Raw genomic sequence first — 22121 nt, 5'->3', positions numbered from 1 at the left:
ATAGGGGAGGGAGGGGGCCACTAGACACCAGGGACCTGTATAGGGGACACTAGACTCCAGGGAACTTTATAGGGGTGGGGGGGGGCACTAGACTCCAGGGAACTGTATAGGGGTGGGTGGGGGGGGGGACACTAGACTCCAGGGAACTGTATAGGGGTGGGGGGGGCACTAGACTCCAGGGAACTGTATAGGGGTGGGGTTGGGGGGGGAAACTAGACTCCAGGGAACTGCATAGCGGTGGGGTTGGGGGGGGGGAAACTAGACTCCAGGGAACTGCATAGGGGTGGGGAGGGGGGACACTAGACTCCAGGGAACTGCATAGGGGTGGGTGGGGGACACTAGACACCAGGGAACTGTATAGGGGTGGGGGGGGCACTAGACACCAGGGAACTGTATGGGGGTGGGGGGCACTGGACACCAGGGAACTGTGTTGGCGATGGAGGGGGCCACTAGACAGCAGGGAACTGTATAATGGATAAAGGGGTGCCACTAGACACCAAGGAACTGTATAGGGGAGGCACTAGACACCAGGGAACTGTATAAGGGAGGGGCGTCGCTATACACTAGGGAACTGTATAGGGGAGGGAGGGGCTATAGTGCGCGACCCAGCTGATTTGCGGGCTTTACAATCAGTTGATAGCTGATTAACAGTGGGGACGCTAAGGGACTTTCAAGACTACAGGGGGTTGAAAGAAGCCCCAGATAAGTAAATATCAACTTTTTAACGCTACCTCAGGCTTCTTTAAGTCTCAACAGTCTTCAGTACATTTTATTTAACCAACTTTGTTTAGTCCATGCTTTTATAATCCTATTTCTTTTTCCATCTCTTAGTCGTGCTAAAGATGTCGTCATGCCAGCAAGACCACCTGTGCACTTCTTCTCCACCCAGTCACCAGTGGTGGACCTCTTTTTTGGTCAGCTTGACTATGCAGAATTTCTTCGCCAGGACTCCGAGATAACCTTATTTTTCCTCTATGCGCCTTGGTGTGCACAGTCCATTGCTGCAAGGGTGGAAATTGAGCACGTAGCTAGTAGACTTGCAGACCAGGTAATACTGTGTTTGAGTATGATAATTCACCAGTGTTTTGACTTGTACAGAACCGATCGATTTTGAGACATGCATGGGCTTGCTGTAGCTCTCTGGAGTACTGTATGAGGTGTTTTAGACACAGTGGTCCATATGCAATTCACTTTTGTTTTCTCCTAGGAGATAATTTTTCATCTTCTATTTAAAACAACTTTCCACGACTTTTCAACTAAAAAAGTACCAAAAAGTAATCGAAAAAGTACTATCAAAATTATTTTGAGTATTTTTTTGCTTGCTGATAGCTTAAAATGAATTTTATTGACAAATTTAAAAATATCACCTAGGAGAAAACTCAGGTGAAAACGTGAATTGCATATGGCCCTGTGAGTCTGAAAATTTCCAAACATTTTACTAATGCTTACGAATCGGGCTTAGTTCACATGGTGTGCTGCCCTGTATATTGACAAACCAGGCAATGGACTGAAAATGGATGGGTAGACGTTTGCAATGATTTTCTGTGGGCCAGTTAACTTTAACCACCTTAGCGGTATGGACGAGCTCAGCTCGTCCATTACCGCCGCGGTGGATATCTCAGCCCCTGGTGGGTCTTTTTTTTTTACAATTTTTTTTTTTTTAAACACGCAGCTAGCACTCAGCGCAGCCTGGCCAATCACTGCCAGGCTGCGCTATGGGGTGGATCGGGACTCCCCCTGACGTCATGACGTCATTCCGATGAGGGAAGCCCTAACAGGAAATCCCGTTCAGAGCGGGATTTCCTTTTGGGTATGATCGCCGGCGGCAATCGGAGGGGAGGGGGGAATCATGTAGCTAGCGCTAGGCTAGCTACATGATTAAAAAAAAAAGTTTAAAAAACCCACCTGCGGACAAACTCCGCAAAAAAATAGAACGCCAGGGTGGGTAATAGACTCTGGTTTTATCCATTGCACCCAATTGTGGAAAAGTCCCAATGCATGCATTTTTTTATGAATGGAACTTTAAAATGCAACACTCAGGTCTAATGTGAATTGGTCCTAAGTGCAAACTGCAGTGTAAAATCAATGGCATTTTGTAAAGGCCATTATTGTCATGATTATTTAAATTTAAATATTCATTGCATTTTGGACTACTGTAATATGGTTGTCTCGTATGAAAGAATCATAAATATTGGCAAGAAATTATTAGGCTTACCGGACCCACCTTAGCTTGACTATTCTCATCCCTGCTAGTCCACTTCCAGTGCAGCACCTGTCAACTGATGGTCTTGTGCCTTAGTACAGTGGTAGAAAACTTAGATAATAGGGGCTATAAGTGAAAAAAAAGAGAAATTGCGGGCAAACTTAAAGGACAACTGAAGTCAGAGGGATATGGAGGCTGCCATATTTGTTCCCTCTTAAGCAGTACCAGTTGCCTGGCAGCCTTGCTGATCCTCCGCCTCTAATACTTTTAGCCACAGACCTTGAACAAGCATGCAGCAGTGTTACTGATATTATTGTCAGATCCAACAAGATTATCTGCCTGCTTGTTTCTGGTGTGATTCAGTCATTACTGTAGCCAAACAGACCAGCAGGGCTGCCAGGCAACTGGTATTGCTTAAAAGGAAATATGGCAGCCTCCATATACTTCTCACTTCAGTTGTCCTTTAAACTGAACCTGAACTCTTGCACTGAAAGTATATAGTACTAGAGGGGAAAAAACACAAAGACAACGGGAGCCCAAATGGTGCAGTACGTCGCAATGAATGAGTGTACAAAAATACTTCTGAAAAAGGGGTACTCACAGGCAGGTGGAGTGTTTGGACCTGACTCCACTCAGGTATACCAGCAGTCCTGGGTCTGGTCGCTCTCTTAGCAAAAAGGATCCTGTGAACTCTGATTACCACAGGTGGTGGAATTCCATCTTGGTTTAGGTGCGCAAAGTTCTCCTCCCAGAAGGTGGGGGGGGATAAAGCACAGAGGCGCCCCAAATGCAGACGATAGACCACAACAGCACTTTATTTGGCCTGAGGAAGTGGGCTTGGTCTCACGAAATGCGTTGCCTGTGCTAAATCTTTAATTAAACTTTCTTACTTAAAGTGAGTTTGTCGTCTGTGAGGTAAGCCACCTCAATTTTGTTATTTTATTGATTTAAGAGTATTTTATAGAAATTGGGCGCCTCTTCACTACCTCTTGCACAGGAAGAAAACAGAGAAAAATGCACCCTGTATGTATTTGGAGATTAGCCTGTCTAATCACCCTCATCTGTGACTAATCACTTTAATTTGATCTCTCAGCTGTGTCAACTGGCTGCTTTGGCAGAGCAGCTAATGTGTAAACTCAGGATGTTAACCCTATGTCTGCTTCCATGAAAGCAGGAAGTAGACACACTGCAGATTTATTCCAGGATTTGTATCAGCTGTAACAAAGAAATGTTCATTTCTTTAAAGGTTATTATGCTTTTACTTCTCTTTCAGAGCAGAGAGGAAATTCTGAGTTCAGGTCCGCTTTAAAGGGAAGGTTCAGGGAACTCTTGAAAAAAATAAAAATCCCTATCCACTTACCTGGGGCTTCCTCCAGCCCGTGGCAGGCAGGAGGTGCCCTCGCCGCCGCTCCAGAGGCTTCCGGTCGTCTTCGGTGGCCGACCCGACCTGGCCAGGCCGGCTGCCAAGTCGGGCTCTTCTGCGCTCCATGGCCGGGCTCTTCTGCGTCCCACGCGGGCGCGCTGACGTCATCGGACGTCCTCCGGGCTGTACTGCGCAGGCGCAGAACTACTGCGCCTGCGCAGTACAGCCCGGAGGACGTCCGATGACGTCAGCGCGCCGGCGTGGGACGCAGAAGAGCCCGGCCATGGAGCGCAGAAGAGCCCGACCTGGCAGCCGGCCTGGCCAGGTCGGGTCGGCCACCGAAGACGACCGGAAGCCTCTGGAGCGGCGGCGAGGGCACCTCCTGCCTGCCACGGGCTGGAGGAAGCCCCAGGTAAGTGGATAGGGATTTTTATTTTTTTCAAGAGTTCCCTGAACCTTCCCTTTAACATCCTACTTAGTTAAACTGACAGCTCGTACAGCTATAGCCACATTTTAAACTTACAGGACACCTGAAGTGAGAGGGATATGGAACCTTTAAAGAAAAACATTCCTTTGTTACAGCTGATACACTGCAGATTTATTGCAGGATTTGTATCTACTACCTGCTTTCATGGAAGCAGACATATTGTTTACATCCTCTGCTTTCAAATTAGCCTCTCTTCCGTGGCAGTCAGCTGACACAGCTCAGGGATCAAATTAAAATTTGTGATTAGTCACAGAGGAGGAGTATTTTCAGATAGAGGCTGACTAATACTAAATGTGGTTTAACCTCCTGAGCGATAATCCCGAGCTGAGCTCGGGGTATGTCGCGCAGGAGGATTTCTCAGGCCCCGCTGGGCCGATTTGCATAATTTTTTTTTTCGTTACACGCAGCTAGCACTTTGCTAGCTGCGTGTAACTTCCGATCGCCGCCGCTCGCCGCCGATCCGCCGCTACCCGCCGTTCCGCGCAGCCCCCCCCCTCCCCAACCCCTTGCGCAGCCTGGCCAATCAGTGCCAGGCAGCGCTGAGGGGTGGATCGGAACTCCCTATGACGTCACGACGTCCATGACGTCGGTGACGTCATCCCGCCCCGTCGCCATGGCGACCAGGGAAGCCCAGCAGGAAATCCAGTTCTGAACGGGATTTCCTGCTTACTCTGATCGCCGAAGGCGATCGGAGTGGGTGGGGGGATGCCGCTGCGCTGCGGCTATCATGTAGCGAGCCCTGGGCTCGCTACATGATTTAAAAAATAAAAAAAATTAAAAAATAGTGCTGCGCCACCTCTTGGGCGATATAATTGTATCGCCCAGAGGGTTAATGGTTTAAGGCACCAGTCAGGATTGGACACAACTAATATGTTAAAGTGTAACTACTGGGCATAAAATCAAAAATCAATTCTTTATTTTTATCTGGTAAACTAGTAATAAGGATGCTAACCAGGCAATCCAAAAGATAAAACCACTATTACTTTACTTGTTGATATATGGTCATTCCCCAGTTTACTTGACTCTTATTTGGTACATTGCCGCACAAAGGAAGTTGCAGGGCATGTTGGGTTGTCCTTTTTTGCTTTTCTACTTCCCCTCAGACTCAACTAATGCAGCCTGATTGACTGAAGCCTCATTCCCTCTTGTTTTCCCCTCCCACACCTCTGTTCCTCTCTGATTGGCCAATATTTCTCATGCTGAGACAACACTTTCTATAGGGAAGGGCGGGCAAATCGGGCAGTGGAGAGTAAGGGAGGAAATTACATCAGGATTGGCTTCAAAATAGCCACACTTAGAATAGGAAAAGCGAAGAAGGTTTTTTTTTTATTTTTTTTATTTTTTTTTTTCTTTAGAAAAATCACTAAAATCAAAATGTGGACAGTGCAATACACGTTATGTAAGTAGAGCAAGTATTTATCTACATATAGTGTGTGTGTGTGTGTGTGTGTGTGTGTGTGTGTGTGTGTGTTTTTTCTGAGATAGTTTAGCTTTAGTTGACAGCTCCTCTTTAACCACTTCAGGACCACAGTCTTTTCGCCCCTTAAAGGGGAACTTCAGCCTAAACAAACATACTGTCATCAAGTTACATTAGTTATGTTAATTAGAATAGATAGGTAATATAATCTCTTACCCACCCTGTTTTAAAAGAACAGGCAAATGTATGTGATTCATGGGGGCTGCCATCTTTGTCATGGGGGCAGCCATCTTTTTGGTTGAAAGGAGGTGACAGGGAGCATGAGACACAGTTCCAACTGTCCTGTGTCCTGATTAACCCTCCCAGCTGCACACGCTAGGCTTCAAATGTCAAATTTAAAATGTAAAAGAAAAACATTTGCACCAAAACAGCAGAAAGAGAGCCACAAGATCAGAAATCCCATCATGCTTTGCACAGCATCAGGGGAAAAAAGCCCGGGCAGTTTTCTTCTGTGCAGCTAAAAATGAGGCTTGTATAAGAGAAACAAAGTTCTGATGCTGTGAAACTGTTAAAGAAACACCAAGCCTTTTCAGAGCTGCTGAATCGATTTTTAGTCCGGAGGTTCACTTTAAGGACCAGAGCCTTTTTCTCCATTCAGACCACTGCAGCTTTCACGGTTTATTGCTCGCTCATACAACCTACCACCTAAATGAATTTTACCTCCTTTTCTTGTCACTAATACAGCTTTCTTTTGGTGCTATTTGATTGCTCCTGCGATTTTTACTTTTTATTATATTCAGCAAAAAAGACATGAATTTTGGCAAAAAAATGATTTTTTTTAACTTTCTGTGCTGACATTTTTCAAATAAAGTAAAATTTCCTATACATTTGAGCGCGAAAGTTATTCTGCTACATGTCTTTGATAAAAAAAAAACCATTCAGTGTATATTTATTGGATTGGGTAAAAGTTATAGCGTTTACAAACTATGGTGCCAAAAGTGAATTTTCCCATTTTCAAGCATCTCTGACTTTTCTGCGCACCTGTCAGGTTTCATGAGGGGCTAAAATTCCAGGAAAGTACAAATACACCCCAAATGACCCCATTTTGGAAAGAAGACATCCCAAAGTATTCAGTGAGAGGCATGGTGCGTTCATAGAAGATATTATTTTTTGTCACAAGTTAGCGGAAAATGACACTTTCTGACAAAAAAGAAAAAAAAAAAAGTTTCCATTTCTTCTAACTTGCGACAAAAAAAAATGAAATCTGCCACGGACTCACTATGCTCCTCTCTGAATACCTTGAAGTGTCGACTTTCCAAAATGGGGTCATTTGTGGGGTGTGTTCACTGTCCTGGCATTTTGGGGGGTGCCTAATTGTAAGCACCCCTGTAAAGCCTAAAGATGCTCATTGGACTTTGGGCCCCTTAGCGCAGTTAGGCTTCAAAAAAGTGCCACACATGTGGTATTGCCGTACTCAGGAGAAGTAGTATAACGTGTTTTGGGGTGTATTTTTACACATACCCACACATATGCTGGGTGGGAGAAATATCTCCGTAAATGACAATTTTTTATTTTTTTTTACACACAATTGTCTATTTTATAGAGATATTTCTCCCACTCAGCATGGGTATGTGGAAAAATACACCCCAAAACACATTATACTACTTCTCCTGAGTACGGCGATACCACATGTGTGGCACTTTTTTGCACCCTAACTGCGCTAAGGGGCCCAAAGTCCAATGAGTACCTTTAGGATTTCACAGGTCATTTTGAGAAATTTGGTTTCAAGACTACTCCTCACGGTTTAGGGCCACTAAAATGCAAGGACAGTATAGGAACCCCACAAATTACCCCATTTTAGAAAGAAGACACCCCAAGGTATTCCGTTAGGAGTATGGTGAGTTCATAGAAGATTTTTTTTTTTTTGTCACTTTGGGCCCCTTAGCGCAGTTAGGGTGCAAAAAAGTGCCACACATGTGGTATCGCCGTACTCGGGAGAAGTATTATAAGGTGTTTTGGGGTGTATTTTTACACATACCCATGCTGGGTGGGAGAAATATCTCTGTAAATGACAATTTGATTTTTTTTTACACACAATTGTCCATTTACAGAGAGATTTCTCCCACCCAGCATGGGTATGTATAAAAATACACCCCAAAACACATTATACTACTTCTTCTGAGTACAAAGGTAGACAGAAGTACCGCTACACCGTACTGGGTGGGACAGTGCAGGAACACGAGTGGCCAAACCCAATGAGCAACAATAGTAAAAGAAGGTCCGCACTGATGTCTCCACTCCAATGTAGTTTATTCAGGACATATCCAATTCAGGTAAAACACTTAGACTTAGTCTAAGTGTTTTACCTGAATTGGATATGTCCTGAATAAACTACATTGGAGTGGAGACATCAGTGCGGACCTTCTTTTACTATTCTTCTGAGTACGGCGATACCACATGTGTGACACTTTTTTGCAGCCTAGGTGCGCTAAGGGGCCCAACGTCCTATTCACAGGTCATTTTGAGGCATTTGTTTTCTAGACTACTTCTCACGGTTTAGGGCCCCTAAAATGCCAGGGCAGTATAGGAACCCCACAAGTGACCCCATTTTAGAAAGAAGACACCCCAAGGTATTCCGTTAGGGGTATGATGAGTTCATAGAAGATCTTATTTTTTGTCACAAGTTAGTGAAAAATGACACTTTGTGAAAAAAACAATAAAAATCCAATTTCCGCTAACTTTTGACAAAAAATAAAATCTTCTATGAACTCATCATACACCTAACAGAATACCTTGGGGTGTCTTCTTTCTAAAATGGGGTCACTTGTGGGGTTCCTATACTGCCCTGGCATTTTAGGGGCCCTAAACCGCGAGGAGTAGTCTAGAAAACAAATGCCTCAAAATAACTGTTCAGGGGTATAAGCATCTGCAAATTTTGATGACAGGTGGTCTATGAGGGGGCAAATTTTGTGGAACCGGTCATAAGCAGGGTGGCCTCTTAGATGACAGGATGTATTGGGCCTGTTCTGATGGATAGGAGTGCTAGGGGGGTGACAGGAGGTGATTGATGGGTGTCTCAGGGGGCGGTTAGAGGGGAAAATAGATGCAATCAATGCACTGGGGAGGTGATCGGAAGGGGGTCTGAGGGGGATCTGAGGGTTTGGCCGAGTGATCAGGAGCCCACACGGGGCAAATTAGGGCCTGATCTGATGGGTAGGTGTGCTAGGGGGTGACAGGAGGTGATTGATGGGTGTCTCAAGGTGTGATTAGAGGGGGGAAATAGATGCAAGCAATGCACTGGCGAGGTGATCAGGGCTGGGGTCTGAGGGCGTTCTGAGGTGTGGGCGGGTGATTGGGTGCCCTAGGGGCAGATTAGGGTCTAATCTGATGGGTAACAGTGACAGGTGGTGATAGGGGGTGATTGATGGGTAATTAGTAGGTGTTTAGAGGAGAGAAGAGATGTAAACACTGCATTTGGGAGGTGATCTGATGTCGGATCTGCGGGCGATCTATTGGTGTGGGTGGGTGATCAGATTGCCCGCAAGGGGCAGGTTAGGGGCTGATTGATGGGTGGCAGTGACAGGGGGTGATTGACGGGTGATTGACAGGTGATCAGTGGGTTATTACAGGAAATAACAGATGTAAATTTTGCACTGGCGAATTGATAAGGGGGGGTCTGAGGGCAATCTGAGCGTGTGGGCGGGTGATTGGGTGCCCGCAAGGGGCAGATTAGGGTCTAATCTGATGGGTAACAGTGACAGGTGGTGATAGGGGGTGATTGATGGGTGATTGATGGGTAGTTAGTGGGTGTTTAGAGGAGAGAAGAGATGTAAACACTGCATTTGGGAGGTGATCTGATGTCGGATCTGCGGGCGATCTATTGGTGTGGGTGGGTGATCAGATTGCCCGCAAGGGGCAGGTTAGGGGCTGATTGATGGGTGGCAGTGACAGGAGGTGATTCACGGGTGATTGACGGGTGATCAGGGGGGATAGATGCATACAGTACACGGGGGGGGGGGGGGTCTGGGGAGAATCTGAGGGGTGGGGGGGTGATCAGGAGGGAGTAGGGGGCAGATTAGGGACTAAAAAAAAAAATAGCGTTGACAGATAGTGACAGGGAGTGATTAATGGGTGATTAGGGGGGTGATTGGGTGCAAACAGTGGTCTGGGGGGTGGGCAGGGGGGGGTCTGAGGGGTGCTGTGGGCGATCAGGGGGCAGGGGGGGGGAATCAGTGTGCTTGGGTGCAGACTAGGGTGGCTGCAGCCTGCCCTGGTGGTCCCTCGGACACTGGGACCACCAGGGCAGGAGGCAGCCAGTATAATAGGCTTTGTATACATTACAAAGCCTATTATACACTTTCCGTGCGGCGATCGGGCAGCTAGTAACCCGCCGGCGCTTCCGAACGGCCGGCGGGTTACAGCGAGCGGTGGGCGGAGCCAGTCCCCGGCGGCTGATCGCGTCACAAATGACGCGATCGCCGCATAGCCACTCCCGCAGCCGCCCCCGCCGATGGGCGTATTGCGGTCGTTTGGGCCCGGACTTTGCCGCCGCCCATCGGCTGGGGGCGGTCCTTAAGTGGTTAAAGAGGAGCTGTTAGGTATAGGGTCTCGGTGAAAAAAAACACACACATCAGTAGCTAAATATTGGCTGTACTTACATTACATATGCATTTCACTGTCCCATGTTTGGATTTCACAGAATTTTTATATAGTATTTGCAGAGAATGATGCTCCTGACAGCTCATGGCAGGTTCCATGTTTGTCTGTCTCCTATGAAGCCAATTGTGACGTCATATCCTCCCTGCTTCCTGATGATTCGACTCACAAAAAAGATCCAAATGGACAACACTACTGTGCAGTGAATATTAATTAGCCATGTGGCTAGGAACAATAGCGGACTCATGCAGTATACTCTAACGGAACATGTGCCCTGTGATTTTTCAGTGCTGTGAGTTCTGGGCTGCGTTACAAGCTGCTGTAACATGAGCCTGTAACTTCTCACTGTGAAAGCAGCCTTAGGGCGTGATAGGGAAATGAAGGGGACGACCCAAGGAAGTGCAGTGGGGAGAAGAAGCAGCCCCAGAATGCTTTGCAGGATCTGTTATGTGTCCTGCTGGCCTCCTTACCAGCTTGGGAATAACAGACTTGCTGTTCAGCACACATCAAAGTAAGAGATTTTTTAACTTCAGTATTGCCTTTTTGGCTTCCTTCTAAACTGTTTAACTTTTGCAGCCTGACCGTTACTCTTTAAGCATATGGCATACTGTGTGGTAAGAACAGGTAGTGCATGCTGTAAACATACACACAATAAACACGCAGAACTGAAATGCATTATTCCATGCACACCTACTGATGCTGAGTGGCATTCCAGGAAATGCATCCTGATCACAAGTCCTTTTATAAGGAAGGTGCAGGGAAATTGTTTAAATTATATAGTTCATCAAAAAGAAATGGGAGAGGAACAGATAATTCACCGGCAGCAAATTGTGCATTATCAAGTGACAATTTATATTCTCGAGTACAGTATCAGGGGCACACTTCTGATTGCTGTGAGCAGAGTGTATCTAAATCATTTTCACTGATCTACCAGTAGAGACTCCATCAAATTGCAGGGTTTAGGCCCACTTTGAAAAAGCCAAGTAAATATCGATATCCTATAAATCATTGTCACTGAACTGCTTTATATTGTTGATTTGTTTATGTTGATTCTGGCAGCCTATGAATTTTGTATCTTTTTTTTTTTTTTTTTTCTTTTTCCCCCAGGTACTGTTTGTAGCTGTCAATTGCTGGTGGCATCAGGGCAAGTGCAGGAAGCAAAGGACATTCTTCTATTACCCTGTAATAAACCTGTTCCATAAAAGGTAATTACACAGTTGCAGGAACACTTTCAAAATGACTTACCTTTCCAGAGCTTGTCAGCTTGCTTAAAAGGGGCACTCTGGTGAAATCATTAAGCATATAGTAATGGAAATAATGTTACAGTAGAGCATTTCGAATCTCATATAAGTAAAAAGAACTACCCTTGTACACAAATGCATATTTTCTTCACTTAAAAATAGACAAAGCTTTCTGATGGAAATCGCTGTTCCCCAAGGACTTTAGGAGTACTGCATTCTCCCACAGGGTTTGGAAAAAAGCATGAGTTAGTTTATACACAAAGTGCTTCCCCTGTGCTGCTGTGGAAGTAGTATTGGATCATTCCAGTGGCTTCCACAGCCACCTAAAGAAGCGAGACTATTTGCTAGTTGCTACTCTGCAGCCAGCTTCATTCCCAGATAGGTGTGGCGTGTACTGTGCATGTCAGGAATTGACACGTGTAGTACACACTGCAGCTGTTGGGAGAACAAAGCTGCTTGAGACTGATGCTGTAAGAGAAAAATCCTATTTGCTAACACTGCCATAAGAACGAGCGCCACTGCCTCAGGTGGTCCTGTTGGAACTGTGGAAGCCATTGCAATGATCAAAAGTTGCTTCTAGTCACGCAGTTGGAATGCTGGCCCCATTTCTATTTGTGGTGGCGTACAACTCCGAGACGCACGTGGGCACTTGTTCCTTGTGCAAGAGTGTAATGCTCTTATAAGTGCTCATTAGCATAATACCATTTTTATTAAACAATCTTATTTTTAATAACCATTTTATTAAATGTTTTAATTTATTCAGATCTTATGAAAACAGAAAAGTGATGGTCCCAATTGATCCCGATCAATCGCATTATCGATTGTTTCCTTAAAGAAATGCTTGTTCCACTGGAACGATTTTTTTTTCATACACCTGATTATAACTGGTGGAGATGTGATCGCAGGTTGGATTATTTAATAGTGAGGATGGATTAAATACGATCTTTTCTTTCGATCTGGATGACCTTATTGACAATATGATTGTTTGCTAAAAAGTTTTTCAGGTACTATGATTCCTGTCTGAAAGCTTCATCTGTTTATAAGTGAATAAAAGAAAATATGCAGTTCCAGACAAGGTTTTTTTTCTTTCTTTTGTACTGTAACATTTTACATTACAAAAAGGTTATTTATATCGCCATAGTGCCCCTTTTACTGTGGCCAGCGGTTCAGTTTGCAGGTCATACATCTCCTTGTATTCCCAAGCTGAGATTTTACATATGCTGCCATTATCTTGCCAAGGATTTAAAAGCCACAGCAGTTAGTCAATGTGTTGTATAGGCAGAAGGAAATTTGCAATAATTCAGTTATAAATGAACATTTGTGCTTACCCACAATGCACTACTACTAAATATGCGAATTATCCCTTTTCGCCCTTGTTAAGCCAAGCAAGCATCCAGAACCACTGGTGTATAGCAAGCCTATAGCTTTAAGTTTTACACAGCCATATCAAACCCACATGTAGACAGCCTGTTTCGGACTTTTGGTCCTCATCAGTACATGGCAGGGATTGATAAGGCTAGTAGTTTGGGTCACCCTGAGCTGCTTGGTTACTCTGTTGTACTCGTCCAAGCCCTATTTCATACAGCCTTATCAATCAACCATAAATGTTCATTTATAACTGAATTATTGCAAATTTCCTTCTGTTTTAAGAAGGCAATTACACCAAGCTTTGCTTTTTTAGTAGGCGGACTTTTTAGTTCCTTTTATCCCCCTATACATTCCTAGTAGTTTGGGTCACCCTGAGCTGCTTGGTTACTCTGTTGTATAGGCAGGAAACCTAATAGTTATGACTTCATGCAGTATTGTGAATGCTAGTTTGCCAAGACTGGGTTTATTGTGCAATACTACATGTCATATAAGATGCATATTTCTTTTAATGGATCATTTCTATAGCAACTTTTTAGGCTACTTGCACACCAAGACGTTGCGTTAGGTGCCACGTTAAGGTCGCATAACGTACACCTAACACAACGTATGGTGCTGCAAGATAGGACGGTAGAGTGAGCCGCGTTAGGCGGCTCTATCCCTATAAGGTCTCCCAGAGTGGCGCTGATTGGCCGGCGGGACCACGTGATGCGGAGCGAGACACTCCGCATCATGTGGTCCCGCCGGCCAATCAGCTGCCGCCAGTGCAGTGAATATTAAGTAGCCATGTGCGCGGCTACTGTAGCTGTCTCTCCCCGCCTCCTCTCTGCCCCCCACTGAGCATGTGCAAACAGTCTAACGCGGCTATAGCCGCTCTAACGCCGTAGCATGCTGCACTTTCGGGAGAATGTGCAGCGTTACATGTAACGCAACGTGGGCTGTGTGAACAGCCCACTTGTGTTACATTGCTGTGCGTTGGGGGAGCGTTACAGGCGCACTAACGTGCGCCTGTACGGTCCCTGTGTGTAAGCAGCCTTAATGAAAAAAGAAAATGTACTGTTCAACTTGGGCAAGCTAGTCTGAAGTAATAAATACTTCTCTAGCACAGGAACACCCTGTAAAAAATAATGTAGATATGCAAACCTGGTACTTTAGAAAATAGGTGGGGAACACGGTGGCGTAGTGGTTAGCACTTTTACCTTGCAGCGCTGGGTCCCTGGTTCGAATCCCAGCCAGGTCACTATCTGCAAGGAGTTTGTATGTTCTCCCCGTGTCTGTGTGGGTTTTCCTAATTGGCTTCTCCCTAAGTTGGCCCTAGACTATGATGCATAAATTACAAGATGCATACATAGACATATGACTAGGGTAGGGATTAGATTGTGAACCACTCTGGGGGACAGTTAGGTGACAAGATTATACAGAGACTGCAGCGCTGCAGAAGATGTTGGCTCTATATAAATATTGAATAATAATAAACAAAAATGTTGTTACTCACTCCATCAGTATTTGAAATGCAGATTTGGTGAGTGGGTAATGGTTACCCACTGACATGTTCACATTACTTACAGCTACTCTGTAGGCCATGGGGTGAAAAGCCATGGAATGCCCTGCCCATCATAATGATACAGTAGTGGTATGGTAAAAGTGTAACGCCATATGCCTGCTCTGTTGCTACCACACCCCACATAAGAGCTGTTATTTACTGGGAACACCTAATCAGGGCAAGGCAATGGTTTCTGCTTTCAGCAGTCAAGAAGCTGAGCTATTAAGGAGTCCACAGAAACCCCTTCACCAATACACAGGCTAAAAAATGGATTACATAAGCCTTGTGGAATAAGACAATGGCCTCAATTCACTAAATCATGCTGGAGGTAAGGCAAGAGAAAACGTACCTCCACACAGTGAGAGAGTTATCTTATCTCTTCATTCCTTAAGTTACCTCCTCTGTAGTTAATTTACCTCCTCTGTAGTTACGTTACCTCCTCTGTAGTTATTTTCACATGCAGTTAATTGACAACCTGTCTTTAACTCTGGAGTTATTTTAAGGATTGAAGAGTTAACTTAAAGACAGAAGAGTTAACTTTAGGTTTGCCTGAGGTAAAATGTTTCCTGAATACTACATGCCTCGTCACCATGGTGATAACTATAGAAACGTTATTAAAGACAGGAGATAAGCTTAGTGAATTGAGGCCAATGTGCATGTAAACTGCATAACTTATCAAAGCAGAAAACACAATATGGAGAAAAAAAATGTTTAAGGGGCCCATACACTCAGCCGATTTTTGATCGATCGATCAAAATCGATCGATCGGTCGATTGCAAATTGAACAATCAGCCGATTTCGATCGCGTTCGATCGATTTCAATCGATCTGGCAGGCTGGAAAATCTAGGTCGATCTGTTGAGATTTCTTATCATTTTGCATTGGCCCTAATGGAAATCTGATGGCAAAAAAAATGCCATCAGATCGCTTTTCAGTAGATTTCAAACTGAAATCTATTGGAAATCTGTTCCTAATAAAAAATGTTCCTTAACACATCAGATAGAAATCTATCTGTTGATCTATCTGCTGCTAATCTAATGAGTGTATGGCCACCTTTATACTCAATATAAAGTAATTATTCCTGAAGCCTGGTACACACATCCACCTTTGATTGGCTGATTTTATCACTTTCATTATGCTGGGAATACACCATACAATTTTCTGTTAGATTCTTCTTTAGATTTTTCTGTTAGAATGCATAATTAGATTATTTTCTGTAGAGAACTGGTCATTATCTCTGGTGCATTGTCTTCTCGTTATCGCCTGCTGAGTAGAACAATGCCTAATTGCTAGGCAGATAGATGGTTAGATAATTTCCAACATGTTGGAATTTATCTATCTGGCAGGTAAATCTTTAATGCCGGGTAGACGGTACGTTTATGCGCCGGAATCGAGCCAGCGCATCACCGCTCGTCCGCGCGGATCTATTCCCGCTCGTCCCCACGGTCACTTCCTTATCAGTGCTTTGTTTTTGCCCATTGTTCGCCCGCGGGGATCGAGCCGGGAATCGATCCATGCGGTGAGCGGAAACGTCGGAAATTATCAATCGAGCCATCAGCGGCTCGATTGATAAGAAAAAAGTACCCTCTATGCCCAGCATTACAGAGAATCTTACAGAAAATTGTGTGGTGTATTCCCAGCATAAGGGCCGTTCCTGCAAATTCAAGGGATGTAAAATGAGCTATAGAAGCAGTCTCTGCGATCATCATATGGTAACTTACATGTGTGCTGTGGCTGTGTATGCGTGAGTAGGGCCAAAGTCCACCTGGACACACCTGAAACTGCACTAAATGATCAGTGACTGAAAACACCACAAAAGTTCCTTACATGTTTCACCCCAGAGAGGCTTCGTAGGGGACGTCCCCAGTGAAGTATTGCGTGCAGAAGTGCTAGTTGCAAGGTGCTGAATTGACAAAGTTCTGTATTAACACATTAAAAGCAGTACTTGATAACAAAGTATATACAGTGGAGAACGGATACAGGTTTTGGCAAACTCATGATAAAGCCTTAGTGAGGTTTCAGGTGTGTCCAGGTGGACTTTGCCCCTACTCATGCATACTCGTGGCCACAGCCCACATGTAAGTTACTATTTTTGACCACTTGCACTGCTCCTTATACATCCCTTGAATTCTCAGCAGATTTTAAACAAACTAAAAATTTACTTTTTTAACATTTGTAATTTATAATGTGATGTATTGCCACCCCATTGGTGCTTTAATATGCCAACAGATTTTGGATACTTTGAACAGACTCTTTAGGTTAGTTCTTATACTACATGGATTTGGTAAAATTGGCCAATTAAGAATGGATGTGTCTAGGCACTTGTTGTGGAGCAGTCATGAGTATTTATTTAAAAAGGAACATTTCAATGTACAGCACCTAATACAGTAAGTGATTTTGAACTTTAACATAAAAAGTCTTGCAGCAGCAGTTCCAAGGGCAGTTGTGTGAATTGTTGAATATCTCCCTAATTGCCAACAGAGGAAATATTTTACTTTTTTCTCAGTTACACAACTACAGAACATATCTGTTCGAGTACAAAAATTCAGTGCAGCACAGTGTCGTAGCAATCAGGATAGCAACCATAGCCGCTGCCATGGGGCCCGCGGCAGCCCTACGTCACAGGGGGCCCACAGCTGAGAGGACTTTTTTTAATGTTTATTCTAATAATGCCGGTGCCACACCCCCCCCCCCGATAATTATAACAGAGAGAGCGGGCTGGTGAGGAGGGGGATTACTTGCTGCCGGCGCACATTGATTTACTCCCTGTCGGCCTATCCGACACTCAATCTATAGTTCCGTCCAGCTAGGGAGGGGGGAGGAGGAGTTGCGTCACGACGGCCTCGTGCAGGGCTCATGGAGAGGGAGCAGACGGTGGCTGCGACTGGAGCCGGAGGAGCAAGCCCCGGAGCCGGAGGCCTGCCCTGGAGTGAAGGTGGATCCGTCACCCGAGGAGCGACCCGACCCCACGCCGTGGCCGCAGAGTGACGGCGGGAGCATGGCAAGCTGCAGGACTGTAATTATGCTGTGGCTGCTGGCTGTGCTGTGCTGTGGACTAACTGAGGTGGGGGGGGGGGAGGTTGGAAGAGTTGCTGACGAACCACCATCCATACCTGGCCATGCTAACCTATAAAGGGGCTGTGGCCAGGGCGCCATATTGCTAACCTACATGGGGTGGTGGGGGGCGCAGTGGCACCCATATGGCTAACCTACATGGGGGGGGCGCAGTGGCACCCATATGGCTAACCTATATGGGGAGGGCACAGTGGTTGCAATTTGTGAGAAAATCTGCCGACAATCTGGCTGCATTTGTGGGGGAATCTGCCCACAATCTGGTTGGGGGCATGCTTTTTTTTCCCTAGTCATTTCTAGCTACGTCCCTGCTGCAGCACATAACAAACCTTCTCCTGCACTGAATAATATGTACAGATTTGTCACATATTCCCTTTCTTCTATATAAATGTTTTTTTTTCTTTCAATCTTCAAAACTGAACAATCAGCTCTTTACATTTAAGGCTGGGAGCACACTGAAAAACACATGAAATTCTGCAAAGTTGCTGCCAGCCTTAAAGGGAAGGTCCAAGCAAAAAAAAAAAATGAGTTTTACTTACCTGGGGCTTCTACCAGCCCCATGTAGCCATCCTGTGCCCTCGTAGTCACTCACTGCTGCTCCAGTCCCCCGCTGGCAGCTTTCTGACCTCGGAGGTCAGGGCCACATTGCATACATTTTTACGCATTCCAGCTAGTGCAGGAACAAAAATGTACGTGTTGCACCACTAACGCGTAAAAATGTATGCGTTAATGTTCCTGCACTAGCGGGAATGTGTAAAAATGTATGCAATTCGGCCCTGACCTCTGAGGTCAGAAAGCTGCCAGCGGGGGACTGGAGCAGCAGTGAGTGACTACGAGGGCACAGGATGGCTTCATGGGGCTGGTAGAAGCCCCAGGTAAGTGAAGCTCATTTTTTTTTTTTTTTGCTTGGACCTTCCCTTTAAGGACCACTATCACAAATACATTTTAGATACATGTATTCATACACATTTATCATTTGCATTTGCCTCAGAGTAAAACTTACAGTAAGTATTTTTAATCTGATGACTCTGAACTTCTGACAAATTTTGGACTAGTACATCTCTTAATGGGGAGATTCTCAAGGTTTCTTTGTTTACTTTCAAAAGCACTCTGTGGCAAGTATCTAATCCAAGATGCCATACAGCCTACCTCCCTACGTGCGTGGCACTATTCTGATGGGTGGACTGTGCCACTGCTGTTCAGGGAGTGCAGTTGAAAGTAAAGATAATTCTGAAACTTCCATGAGGAGATGAACAGGTCTATAAGGTTCAGCATTTTTCTTGAGGGTGGGCCTTCAATCTTCAGCATCAGATCCAGAACTGCAGCCATATTTATATTAATATGACACTTATTTTAAAGCGGACCTGAACTCAGAACTTCCCTTTCTGCTCTGATAAGCAACAGCATAAAACCTTTTACAGAAAAACATTTCTTTGTTACAGCTGATACAAATCCTGCAATAAATCTGCAGTGTGCCTGCTTCCTGCTTTAATGGAAGCAGACATAGGGTTAACCTCATGTGTTTACAAATTAGCTGCTGAGATTCCTGAGCTGACATAGCTGAGAGATCACATTACAGTGGTGATTAGACACAGATGAAGTAGAATTAGAAGGGCTAAACTCTCTAAATACATACAGGGTGGATTTCTCGGTTTTCCTTCTGTCCTGTGCAGGAGTAATGGTCCACTTTAAATTTCCAGGCATGTATCTAAAATATACCATCTAATAGCTCAATAATCATAGGGTTCAAAGGTTAGGGTTTTTGTATAAAATGAGGCCTCTGCATATTAAAAACCATGAAATCTTGATCACATGACGAGAAGCATTGAGTTTACTGAGCCATCCTTCAGTCTCTCTTGATTGGGCTGTTTCTAATGCCTGGATTGCATTGCCCCATTTCTTGGACTGCTAGAGAGACGTAAGAGGTGGGATTTATCCGGTACAATTTCCCATCAGATCGACTGATCTATTAGATAATTTCAGATCGGTCTGATCGGATTGCGACCGATTGTGGGTACTTGTTAATGCAAAATTGATCTAAAACAATTCTGAAATCTACACACGATGCAGATTACTGGTCGATCTGATGGAAATTGTACTGTGTGTATGAGGCTTTATAAGCTTGCAGCCTATAGCAGTCTGCAGTCCAGGACATAGCCAGGATCTGGCCTTCTGAAATGTCATAGGAAGTGATATATATTTGACATGACATAATCAAGGCGCATATACTGAAACAAGCGGGCCCTGCAATGTACTTCCTACACAGGGAATAAGAAAATAATTCACATCAAAATATCCACTGAGAACAGTATTAAAGGACACCTAAAGTGAGAGGGATATGGAAGCTGCCATATTTATTTATTTTTAAAGGGAACCTAAACTGAGAGGGATATGGATGGTTCCTTTTAAACAATACCAGTTCCTTGTCAGTTCTGCTGATCTCTTTGGCTGCAACAGCAGCTGAATCACACAACTGAAACAAGCATGCAGGTAATCCAGTCTGACTTCAGGCAGAGCACCTGATCTGCATGCTTGTTCAGGGGCTGTGGCTAAAAGTATTAGAGGCACAGGATCAGCAGGAGAGTCAAGCAACTGGTATTATTGTAAAAGGAAAAATCCATATCCTTCTCAGTTTAGGTTCCCTTTAAATTATGCAAATTGATCCTCTGATGGTTTTAGCCATAGACCCTAAACAAGCATGCAGATCAGATGTTTGAAAGTTACTGGATTGGCCACATGCTTGTTTCAGTTGTGCACTACTTTATGCATGAAAAATCAACAGAATACCAGGCAACTGTTATTGTTTAAAAGGAAATAAATATGGCAGCCTTCATATACCTCGCATGTCAGGTGCCCTTTAACCCTCCTGGCGGTCTATTAGAAACCGCCAGGGGGCAGCGCAGCACTATATTTTAAAAATTCCCCCCCTCTAAATCATGTAGTGAGCCTAGGGCTCGCTACATGATAGCCTCTGTACAGCGGCATCCCCCCCGCCCGCTTCGATCGGCTCCGGCGATCTTTGATCAGGAAATCCCGTTCAAAGAACGGGATTTCCTGAAAGGCTTCCCCCATGGCGATGGGGCGGGATGACGTCATGGACGCCGTGACGTCTAAGGGAGTCCCGATCCACCCCTCAGCTCTGCCTGGCACTGATTGGATTGAAAATATGCACATGTCTGGCATTCGATCAATGAAGAATGCTGCACATTTACAGAACTGTGTGTTCAGATTCAAGCTGGACAAGTAGCAAAATCTGACCTGTGTGTAATGTCTATTGTTTTATCTGGATCGAAAGATGGTGGAGATGTTCAGACTCCCATTGTGAGCCCCACTTGTAATTGGTGCCAAATAGTTAGTGTTGCTCCCCCTGTTGAGATGCATTGGATTCAGCACAATAGGGAATTAGAATATGGAGCCTGTATACCTGGGCTCCACACACAAGCGAGTGCTGTATTGCACATTCATAGTCTAATGCAACACTGTGTGCACAAGCTTATTTGCGTATCTCTCCGGTCTTCAACAGTACCTACACAATCGCAAAAACAAGAGGACATCTTCACAATACACCACTCTCCTGTGTGTTTGCAGGTGTCATATTTATTTCCTTTTAGGGCTAGTTCACACTTAATTTAAAAACGTATCCGTAGCTACGTTTTTTGTCCCGGACGAAAAACGTAGCCACGGATACCAATGTTAAAAATAGGAACAGAGCACACTCAAGTTAAAAACGTATCCGCGTGCGATCCGCGGAATACGTTTTTAAACCCGGAACGCTGAGTCCGGACTTGCAGCATTTTTCACGGACCCGTATACACGTACGGGTAGTGAAAATCAATGGGGAAACGGGCCTCCCTCTTCACTGACATTTTGGGACACTGGAAACGGATCAGTTTCCAGTGTCCCATGGTGAAGGAGGGGGCCGCCATGCTGAAGGGGGTAGCAGCCAGGACGGGGGGCTGCGGGCAAAGCGGCGGCCAGGGGGGGTCACATCCACCCCCCCCCCCCCCCTTGCTCACCTGGGTTCCCCGCTCCCCCTCCAGCTCGCATATAATGTAATAATTTGTACCTAATGAAGTTCGGCGAGCCGGGCACTTCCGCCCACACCGCTCGCCGTCACTTCCTGCGATGCCGCCCACTGAAATACAGAGGGCGACATTGCAGGAAGTGACGGCGAGCGGTGTGGGCGGAAGTGCCCGGCTCGCCGAACTTCATTAGGTACAAATTATTACATTATATGCGAGCTGGAGGGGGAGCGGGGACGGGGGGCACCCAGGTGAGCAAGGGGGGGGGGATGTGACCCCCCTGGCCGCCGCTTTGCCCGCAGCCCCCCGTCCTGGCTGCTACCCCCTCTAGCAAAAAAAAAACAAAAAACGCAAGCGGATCCAAAACGTGTGCTGCAAAAAAGGCAGCACGGATCCGTTTGCGTTCCGGGTTTTGAAAATCGGAGCCCGGACCGCGGATGCGTCCCGCACCCGGAGCTAGTGTGGCCCAGGCCTTAAGCAATACCAGTTGTATGGCAGCCCTGCTGATCTTTGGCTGCAGTAGTGTCTGCAAAGGAGAGGTCAGAGGGCTGAACTCCAACAGTAAGGGGATGTGATTATAGAGAGAGCTCTCTCATGAAGCAAGGTTAACCCTTGCGAAACAGCTGTCAGACAACTTTCCTCCCCCCACTGCTGTAACCATTGTGTCGGCCCGGTCACAATAAAGGGTGTTTTATGCAGCGGTGCCCATCTTTTTTCTTCATTGACCTAGTAAGGGGATGTGGCGAGGAGGTG

The 22121-nt window shown here is 45.4% G+C and overlaps 1 protein-coding gene across 1 annotated transcript in view; it reads left to right on the top strand.

Moving 5' to 3' along the window:
- The window catches only part of TXNDC11 (thioredoxin domain containing 11), a 100600-nt gene that overhangs the window by 5795 nt on the left and 72684 nt on the right, over positions 1–22121 (top strand). The window contains exons 2-3 of the mRNA XM_068244697.1: positions 832–1048; positions 11234–11331. Coding sequence (XP_068100798.1) covers positions 832–1048; positions 11234–11331 — 315 coding nt within the window. The remainder of the gene's footprint in view (positions 1–831; positions 1049–11233; positions 11332–22121) is intronic.

This window comes from Hyperolius riggenbachi, chromosome 7, assembly GCF_040937935.1.
Source record: "Hyperolius riggenbachi isolate aHypRig1 chromosome 7, aHypRig1.pri, whole genome shotgun sequence".
NCBI lineage: Eukaryota > Metazoa > Chordata > Amphibia > Anura > Hyperoliidae > Hyperolius > Hyperolius riggenbachi.
The sequence above is the reverse complement of the archived record's forward strand: the minus strand, read 5'-3'. Positions and strand labels throughout refer to the sequence as shown.